This window comes from Wyeomyia smithii, chromosome 3 (assembly GCF_029784165.1).
Source record: "Wyeomyia smithii strain HCP4-BCI-WySm-NY-G18 chromosome 3, ASM2978416v1, whole genome shotgun sequence".
Taxonomy (NCBI): Eukaryota; Metazoa; Arthropoda; class Insecta; order Diptera; family Culicidae; genus Wyeomyia; species Wyeomyia smithii.
In genome coordinates this window covers 267,101,019-267,110,883 of record NC_073696.1, presented here as the reverse complement: position 1 = coordinate 267,110,883, position 9,865 = coordinate 267,101,019, and the positions used below count along the sequence as shown (strand labels likewise).

Here is a 9,865-nt window from a genome sequence, read left to right as displayed (position 1 = left end):
ACCTTTGGTTTAGCTTTGTACCTGAATTTGGCTGCTTCGCCGCTTATTATCGATGCGACCCTAATGATATGCTTGTTGACTGTTATACAGTTGACGGAAAACTAATGTACTTCTCGCACAACGTTCGTCTGTATACCTAAAAAGAGTGTGCAGCGCGGTTCGTCCCCTTTTTCACATTCCTACATTCTATCACTTACGCGGCGCTGGTTGCTTGTGGCGTTAGTCTTTTCCGTAGGTGTTTGAGACAATCACACCCGTTTTTTTGTCATACAGGGATACAGATAGCAATTTTGTTCATCGTCACATCGCTTTTTCGTTCAATCGAATTTGCATGTGACAATGTCTGATCGTGGCAAAAGAGGTAAAGTTGAGGGAAAGACGTAGTCCCGTTAATCTCGTGCTGGGCTTCAATTCGCGGTACCCCCATTTTATCGTCTGCTGCGCAATAGAAATTATGCGCGTTGATGCTGAAGTGTATGGCAGCAGTCATGGAGTACTTTGCTGCAAAAATGTTGATGATAAAACGTGAGCCATCCTTCGTCATCCGCAGTTGGAAATTTGCAATGACGAGGAATTGAACAATTTTTTTCCACCGTAATTATTGCCCAAGGAGGTGTTCTGCTCCCGAAAAAAACGGGAAAAAAGACTACACATAAAAACAAAACAAACCAAGGCCAGACTTCGAAATGTTCAACATTTTCGTTTGATCTCGCTTCAGTATAGTGTAGGGTTTGCAATATTCCCGGGAATGGATTTCCCGGGAAACGGGAATGAAAAATCTTATTTCCCGGGAATTCCAGGGAACCGGGAATGGAAAAAAATTCTTTGCAAAAATGATATTTCAAATAAAGTTCATTAATAAAAGGTATCAAACAACCGTTTACAATTTCATTATCAATTCGCATGGAAAATGGATTAAAAAACAAAACTCATTCAAGTTCACTCCAGAAATCCATGATCGATTTTTGTAGCAAATGTTAGCAGAATAGTAGGTTTCAGGGTTTTTATGTCGTCGAACAATCGCCTCAGATCCGCTGACAATTTTTCAAAGAGCCCAAATGATGTAATTCCCTTCTGTAAAACTTAGCTTAAGATCGCTGAATCACCGCTGGTGTTTGATTTCTAGAATACTTTTAAATCACCGATTCCAGTTCTTGCTACATTTCATTAGAAAATGAAGAGTCCAGTACTTTTAGTTTGTTGAAGTTTTATTAATTTATTTATTTCTGGTCGCATTGATTTACGGGTTTCACGGGTTTACGGGATTTTTCGCATCAACTCACAGGCTTCAAAATTTTTTGTCAATAAACAAAGAAGAATCAAGCAGCTATCCGCAAAAAAGACATAAGACGAAGTAAATATTTCTTAGTTTTTCGTTTCCTGATTATTCAGTATAAATTCTTGACAAACAACTTAAGCAAATAATTTAATATTACACGGCAAGCAAATATTGATCGTCATTTCAAGCAAATATTTTCTTCGTATACTGCACACTTCGAAGCTGCTTTACACTTCTACGACGTAATTTTCGTGTTTTGATACGATATTTAGTTTTATTGTAATATTGTATGGAAAATTTTTCGAGGAGCTCGGGAATCCCGGGATCCCGGGAATCAATGTTTCTATTCCCGGGATCCGGGAATCCCGGGAAATGGCAATTCCCAGGAAATCGTTCCCGGGATTGCAAACCCTAGTATCGTGCATCACAGTCGGCTTTCGCTCATAAATGTAAAACAACCGTCGCCTCTCAAACAAATAAGAGGATGGTCATTCGGCACCGCGCATCAAAGGGGCCATCCACATACCACGTGAACAGATTTTTAACGATTTTGACCCCCCCCCTCCCCCTCCATGGACAACTGCCCATATAAATTCTAAAAAAATTGTATGGACCGTGGACATTACCCAACCCCTCCCCACCAGCTGTCCACGTAGTATGTGGATGGCCCCAAAACATTCACACTGTCATTCGTATGGCGATGTCATTTCGGCCTATTTCTGTCTACTTCGTTCTATTTATGTTGAGAAATATTTTAAAAAGAACAATGATATTAATATTTTCCGAAATATCCTCACCCGTAATTCTCATTTCTAGAAAAAATGTCAAAATATGTTTGAGGAAAAAAACGTCGTGGTGGAGGTGCTCGTTCGACATTTTCGTTCAAGAATGTATTAAGACAGCGAGCCTAGTTAGCGTCAGAGGAAGAAGAAGACGATTATCGCAGTAAAAAGTGGTTGTACCGTGACCATTTCGAAGCCTGTTCAAGGCTTCATAATGTTGATTTTTTTTTATAATTTTTCGTTTTGTTTTAGGTTTGTAGTGTTTCTTTATCTCTTCTTCTAGGTCTGATTATTTTATTTCAGCGCTCTAATAGTTTGTTTATGACAGTCACTGACAGTTACAGGTCACTTCTTGTTATCACACAGGCAGCAGTTTTTCATTGCTACCATGCCTTGTTTGCAAGCACTGATAATGGAATCAAATATTCGAAGATTGCGATATATTTTTCCGTGAAATGCTTCTATAACATTTAAATTTTATGTAGAAACACTTGTTGTGCAAAATATTTGCTTCAAAGTCGGAACCATTGATGAAATGCGAAGGTCTGATTGGAGCAGCATTGAATCATAATCCCAACTGCTTACTTGTGAGACTTCACCGCTTCACTTTGCCTGTGCTCGATGTAATGATGAATTTCAGGTAGGAACAATTCATGTAGAAGTTTTTGTTAGAATAACTTTGTTTTCTTGAGAATTGAAGAGAATGCTCATTTTGGAATTTTAGTTCAATTTTAAATATAAAGGCTGTTCCGATTATGATACATATTTTGTTCTTATCATGATTCATCCTGCTCCGATCATGATACAAATTCTATGATAAGACAATAAAATTAATATGAATGATTCACATCGGATTGCCCTTCATCCAGTGATGCACAGCTTTTTAGTTGCATGAGGTAACAGTTAGTATTGAAACACTTCATAATAGCACTTTACTATAACAAAAATAAAATGGCCAAGTAGCTGAACCTTTGATATCAACGAGAAAATCCATTTTCCGTCGATTTTTTATAGCAAGAAATTACATCATAGCTTAAGTATTCGAACTTTCGAAACGCAGTACGGAATTTACTCAAATACAGAAGCTCCTCGGAGCCAGGGTTTTATCAACACTTCACACATGGGGCTAGAGTTATTTATTAACTGGTGACAACTGAAATTTTGGAATATTTTCTCTTGCAGCGAAAAAAGGTTTATGTACTTAAAGCAAATCGATTTATTTCTTATGAAGATACATATATTATCAATTGAATATAAATTAACATTTGAGTGGAGATGAACCAGCCGAAGGCTGAAAATCTTCTTGATAAAAGAGAAAAAAAAAAAACATTTGTCTGTAACCGGCTTTCCGACGAATCTTTTTCATGATGCCGAAACAACGTTGACTTTTCGAATGCAATTCTTGATTCTACCAAACAACAGGAATTTTAAATCTTCGATAGGACGGCATTCACTACCTTACCTTCCTGGCGAATTGTTGTTATCGTTTGCACAAAATTATACGCAGTCGAAACCACAAAATTTTCGCTTGAAGAATGGTTTATGGTGAGCTTTTTGCTGAAATTTGTGTGGAGTTGAACTGAACTGTACAATGGGCTTGCACACGGCTCCTTATTTCGATGCCATTTTGAACAAAACTGAGCATGCATAAACAAAACAAAAAATACTGGCATAAAAAGGGGGAGAGAGAGAGAGAGTTTACATTTACATACTCCCGTTTCTCTCTGATCGTGTTTGCTATTGAGTAAAAAAAAAATCCAAAATTTTAGATGTCACCCGTTATTTTCATCATTTTGATTGAAAATTTGAATCATTTTCTAATATACTATAGTACTAACTCGAAAACCAATGCCTTTAGAATGTTAACTACCAAGAGCTTTTTGATTTAAAATGACTCTCTTCATCTTTTAAAATCATCAGAAATTTTTTTTTAAAAAATGTTTGAATTAGAATTTTTATCAAAAATCAATCTTCCATAAAAAAAAATATTTCTCATTTCTCCATTCTGGACTTTTTAAAGTTGCGTATTAACATCAAGTTTATTAAAAAAAAATAAAAAAAAATCAACTCTTATTTTATTAAATAGAAATTTAATGCTTATTTTAATTTTTTTTTGGTCAAAACAATTTTGCATTTTCAATTCCCTATAACTCATTCTCGGACAGTTTTTGTATACAACCAACGGTTTCTGGACTACTATGTTTCGAATAAAACCTATGCCAGAAGACATACACCCTTTTAGAATGTAACTCATGGGTATAAAAAATCTCTCCATCTGTGAAAAATGCTCAGTTTGCTAAGCCAAATACGTGTGCAAAGTTTCATTCAAATCAAAAATGGTCGATTAAATTTTCGCGTATTAATATAAATAATAAAAGTAATATAATAGGTCGACATATGGTCGTATGTGCAACAAATGATACTACGATTTTAGGTATATCTTCATCAATTTCATCTAAGACATTAACCCTGAAAAGATAATCATATTTTGATGTGCGGAACTGGATAATCATGCGTCAAATTGACTCCCGACTTTCAAATGATTGAAAATGCAACTTTTTCTCCACAAATTATCGTTGAATGGTTATTATGGTGTTAACACATCTATTAATAACAAAACTCCGAATTAAGGATTTAATATTTCATTATTGATTTCGGAAAACCGAGAAAAAACTGACGCACTGTTAGAAGAAAAGAGTGAAAATTGCTGAAAGCGAGGAGTCAAATTGGCGCAGACAAACTTTCCAGGGTTAAGATTCATCAGCGTTTTGTTTTATACTGTCATAGTTTGTTACATTGTTCTCATCAGTTAGTTGGTCTGACTTATTTTTACTAATCTAATTTTTCTCCTTGCAGCGCTCGTTATTTAAACTCATGCTAAACAGTCGAACATCCGTTTTTTGTTTTCTTGCCTGACTGTTAGCTTTTGAAATCATGGTTTTTTCGCAATTCGCTATTCGTAAGCGTCAACAAAGGAGGCACTGATAGGCAATTATTCCGCAGTTTATTATTGTTTTCCTGGGAGTGACAGGTGCGGCAGGTATGAATGAACTTTCCAAATTATCAATCGTGTCATTATCTGTCTGTTATCTATTGTTGCAGCAGTGGCGCAGTTTGAGTAAAGTGTAGTGATTGTTGAGCGACCAACAATTTGGAGCGAACAAAATCAGTGAGGTGTTAACGAGCGAATGATAGCTAATAATGCCAGAGCGAGAGTTGCGCCAGTTGTCAACCGTGCAGCCGAGTTGCATCCATCTCCGGTGCAGGTGCGGCATTCCTTTTGGGAGGCATTTAAGGGCACTCCGTCGCACACTACCGTAGTACCGTACGCACATCCCTTAATAGTGACCGTGATACCGGTAAGCAACTGCTCCGCGATCAATTTGTAGCATTGAAAGTCCGTGGTGCTGGGAATGATGGGTAAAGTTGGTTTCAAAGTACCCAACGCAGTCATTCCGGCTAGCGTAGAGTATATATTACATTCGATTAACTCTTGCGTGGGACAGGTGCCATCTTCCACACTGTTGCATTGATAGCAGGAAAGAGCAGATGCTAGGGAGAGTTGGAATCGTTTTAGGGTAAGATTCCTGAATTTCTACAATTTGTACACACTCACCTTGATAGTAAACTGACAGAAAAGCCACAAAGAATAGAATGACCTGCATTGTGTATAAAGATTACCGGACGATAGAACTACGAAACTCAACGGTCTACTTACAACTAAATTCTGACTATCAAATTAACAGGTAAGTAACCCTGTTATCTGGGCGATATTGAGGTTCGTCATCAGTCCAGTTCAGATAAGAAATATGATTTCGGATAAGAATTCTATTGCCTGTTACGAAGGTATAGGTAATTTGGGTTAAAAGTTTGGTACTACATTTGTATGCGTTTATTGCATTTTTAATCACAGTAAAAATGTTTTAACAGTAATGACTAATCCGACCATCAGACCAAAACTAAGCGTCAAACTGCTGGCGCCATTGTTGCACTCGTCAGTATCGCAACGTGAACAGGCGTTCTGGCTCACGTCCTGCACTGCGTCGCCGGCGCACAGGTCTACGTAATCGTACATGCAACCTCTGACGAAGATAATTCCTTTTTCTTTTTCGAATTCTGCATCAAAGCACCGGTAGTCTTCGGATTTTTTATTGATTTCAATATCTGCCTTGAGCTGAATCAGTATATCTATGTTGGTGGCCACATATTCACTGGTACACTGCACCGTTGGCTCCGAGCAGGTTACATTCTCGCTATGGCATTGAATGCATTTGAGCTCGTTTGCTGTTGGAGAGAGAAATTTGGGTTATGACCTAGATTTATATTGGGGTCAGAATTCGTGAAACGGATCACTAAAAATCGCGCTGTCTAATTTTTTCAAATAAGTATTAAAAACTTCAACAGTTTCACTCGGGAAGTTGATTTTCCAATTTTTATTGAATTTGAGTAAATTTACAAGTTGTTATTGTAATTTGAAATTTAGGTCAAAATTGTTTTTAAATAAACATAGCTTTAAAAATATTGCATCGAATTTGATGAAATTTTCACAGCAAATGCATCCTGAGTTGAAGTTTACGAAAATATTTTTTTGAAAATTTGCGGTGGTGATATTTTTTGATCAAAAAATTTGGGCCTTCAAAGTTGGTGCCGCAACACAATTTTTCAAGCGAGAAATGCTTCTAAACCAAGTTTTCTTCAGTTCTCATACCAAAAAGTGCACCATAATAGCTAAAAGTAATAGCACGGGCGATCTTAACCCGCTGATGCGTTCTGTACGGTTGTCCCCTAACTAAATTTTGCATTATTTTTTTTAGTTAAATGTGTAGGTAGGCTTGCGAGTTGTAAAATATACTGTCTTCATCATTAAGTTGGGTAACAGACTAAGCATATTTTTACTATTTTGCGACTAAAAATCATTTCTATTAAACTAATTTTACAAACCTTACAGAATTTTTGCATATAACTGAAACTGGGATTGTCAATAGTAGTACTGCTCACTCGCTTCTCGCTTGAAAATGCGCTTGGCACCAACTTTGAAAGCCCATATCTTTTGATAAAAAAATACCACCACCGCGAAATTTTCAGGGCAGTTTCGAAATTTCGTCAAAAATACTTGTGATTTTTTTCAAATTTTTCAGTGCCCCAGAACATAGATTTTCAACATATTGTTTTAAATAGTTACTAATGAAAAAATATTTTTTTCTCCAAAAAAATTATTTTCGTAAACTACAACTTAGGATGCATTTGCTGTGAAAATTTCATCAAATTCGATGCAATATTTTTAAAGCTATGTCTGTTTAAAAACAATTTTGACCTAAATTTCAAATGACAATAACAACTTGTAAACTTACTCAAATTCAATGAAAATTGGAAAGTCAACTTCCCGAGTGAAACTCTTGAAGTTTTTAATACTTATTTAAAAAATTTGACATCGCGATTTTAGGTGATCCGTTTCACGAATTCTGACCCATTGATGTTCTTAGTCCGGAGCTGTTTGTAGTTTTCGTACGACAAAAATAATTGGATCAAAGAAAATTTTAACATGAACTGAAAACACTGGTCGACAAAAGCGAAAAAAGCTGCTCTTATGCTAAAAACAGCTGCCCTCGAAAGACTATAGTTTTTCAACCATTCCTGTGAATTTTGGTGCTCCTGGCCATTACCAAAACGAGTCAACCCCCGTGGGAGTTTGCATAGGTATTGCTCGCCGGGTTCGTCGCTTCAACGTTATGTTCACGAGAAAACTCATTTAAGACTCTGAAAAAAATTTAGTGGCAGAGCGGGAATGGCTAAAAACCTATAATCTTTCATTTTTTTCTATTTGTGTTGACCAGTGATATCTTCGATTTCGACCAACGCACTCCAGAACAGCTGTTTTTTCTGGAGCTCAATCGTTGCTTAGCATTGACGAAAGAAATATAGAGCTCGTGCGTACGCCGCGTCATTAGAAATTTATAACTTCACTCGACTTTTCATGTTAGAACACGTTTTCGTTTAACACAATAGAAAAGTTTGTCACGAAAGATTTTTTTTTGATAAATCAGCAATTATCCATTCTTTGCAGTACCTGTTACATAATTTAGACACACAACGAAGCAAACCAGCAAAACTGCAACCGTTTTCATTTTTTCTTATAATCGATTAACCTAAAGCCGGTTTGCTGGAAATAAAACTTAGCTATTGCGCGATCCTGGGACGACTGATTCTATAAATGATTTTCCGAAATTAAAAGGGCCCCGTAAGCTACCGATAAATACCGTCTGGGGGAGATTACTGAACCAGATTGCTTATCGATGGCCGACAAAGACTCCGTTGGGAAAATGGGCACACCTTTGTATTATAAGAAGCGGGGCAAATCTTGTATTGTTCCACGTCAGCTCGCTGATTCACGCTAGCGGGTTTTGCATAAAACTTCCAACCGTTTGACAGCGAATGAATGATGATGAGTCAAGTCCAAGTCCAGTTGGGTTCAATTTAGATGAAACAATGCAGTTTCTTCGCAACAGCACTCGCATAACATCATGATTCATTTTTTGAATTCGAACCATCGATCATGGTTGAAATTTGTTTACATGCACTTCAGCATTGAACTACACTGATACAGCATAGATTGGTCTGTACTTCCTTAGCTCTTTTGCTCTGTAAACAATTTTTATCTCTTTTAAATTATAGTACAATCCACCTTTTGATTGATGGAACAAATTTGGTTGTCATAAATTATAAAAATAATTTTGGCGTTAGCTTGGCGATGACAATGACATATTTTCCAACTTACAAGTACATCGAAAATTGTCATGTGCTAGTGCTGTACTGTGTTGCCTGCGAGACCGATATCTGACAAGTTTTATTCCGTTGGATTTAGAAGCAGCTTATCACGAAATTCCAGCGAGAAATAGAGCCACCAAAACGCGTTCTGATCGGATTAATTATCAAGGATGCAGTTTAGTTTATGTTATGTCTTATAGATCGTTCAGTGTCGATAAATCCACCTAAATCGTAACGTGCAGAAGTTTTCATTTTTTATTCTGAATCCAATAGATATTAATGTTTTGTTCGTCGTCGGAAGATAATGGATAATATTCAGTATAAAAGGTAATTACTTCCAACAGTGATCCATTTATGTTTATCGAAAAGAATTCGTCAGCTTTCTTTCCGACTTCGAAGAATGTTGTTAAATACTGAACACTGTTTGAATTAAATAAATAGATTTAACTTTATATTTAATTTCATGGTTAATCGAATCGATTCGTAGATATTTCCTATTTTTCCTCTCGATCCTCTCAACTTACTATTTTACTGATTTGAGATGACTTGACATTTTTCCACGCAAACAATCAATTTGTTTCTATGGCACCGATCAACAAACAAACTTAGACACGTTTGTAAATGGTCACAATCCTCCTGCATTTGTATAACAGCATATAACTTTAAATCGTCAACTTTCACCAGTTTAAAACAGCATCTTTGAGAAATAGAATAAATAGTAGCGGTCCAAGATTGCTGCCCTGTGGGACACCGGACTTATTTTTTGAATGACCGTGATACGCAACCATCCGTACCCGAAGTGCACGATCCGTTAAGTATGATTCTAGCCAAGATACCAATTGAGTGAAAATCTTAGACCGAATTTTTTTCAGCACTATTTTAAACAAAAAAAAAATGTTTTATTTCGTTGAAATCTCGAGTCGGTTGCAAAAATTATCGGGCGAATTATTTTTTCGTTTTTCGAAAAGATCAAGGGATGAAGATTTTTCAAATGGTATAATAGCGAATGAGCTTCAAAGTCGCAATAGAAAATGAACAA

The 9,865-nt window shown here is 36.4% G+C and overlaps 2 protein-coding genes across 2 annotated transcripts; both read right to left on the bottom strand.

Annotated features, from left to right (window-relative positions):
• Nucleotides 1–4,131: 4,131 nt before the first annotated feature.
• Nucleotides 4,132–5,774, bottom strand: LOC129730475 (uncharacterized). The gene is made up of 2 exons (XM_055689820.1): nucleotides 5,678–5,774; nucleotides 4,132–5,613 (listed from the first exon to the last, which is right to left on the bottom strand). The coding sequence occupies exons 1-2, from the start codon at nucleotides 5,724–5,726 to the stop codon at nucleotides 5,228–5,230; spliced, it is 435 nt and encodes a 144-aa protein (XP_055545795.1). The 5' UTR covers nucleotides 5,727–5,774; the 3' UTR covers nucleotides 4,132–5,227.
• Nucleotides 5,775–5,861: 87 nt separating this feature from the next.
• LOC129731863 (uncharacterized) lies at nucleotides 5,862–8,269 on the bottom strand. The gene is made up of 3 exons (XM_055692221.1): nucleotides 8,129–8,269; nucleotides 5,973–6,345; nucleotides 5,862–5,896 (listed from the first exon to the last, which is right to left on the bottom strand). The coding sequence occupies exons 1-3, from the start codon at nucleotides 8,184–8,186 to the stop codon at nucleotides 5,890–5,892; spliced, it is 438 nt and encodes a 145-aa protein (XP_055548196.1). The 5' UTR covers nucleotides 8,187–8,269; the 3' UTR covers nucleotides 5,862–5,889.
• Between the last annotated feature and the right edge of the window lie 1,596 nt (nucleotides 8,270–9,865).

Excerpts from the sequence above, each read along its gene's own strand:
- LOC129730475 (XM_055689820.1), bottom strand. The coding sequence starts at position 5,726 with ATGCAGGTCATTCTATTCTTTGTGGCTTTTCTGTCAGTTTACTATCAA. Across the intron at positions 5,614-5,677 it reads TCTGTCAGTTTACTATCAAG|CATCTGCTCTTTCCTGCTAT; the intron begins GTGAGTGTGTAC and ends AACTCTCCCTAG.
- LOC129731863 (XM_055692221.1), bottom strand. The coding sequence starts at position 8,186 with ATGAAAACGGTTGCAGTTTTGCTGGTTTGCTTCGTTGTGTGTCTAAAT. Across the intron at positions 6,346-8,128 it reads GTGTCTAAATTATGTAACAG|CAAACGAGCTCAAATGCATT; the intron begins GTACTGCAAAGA and ends TCTCTCCAACAG.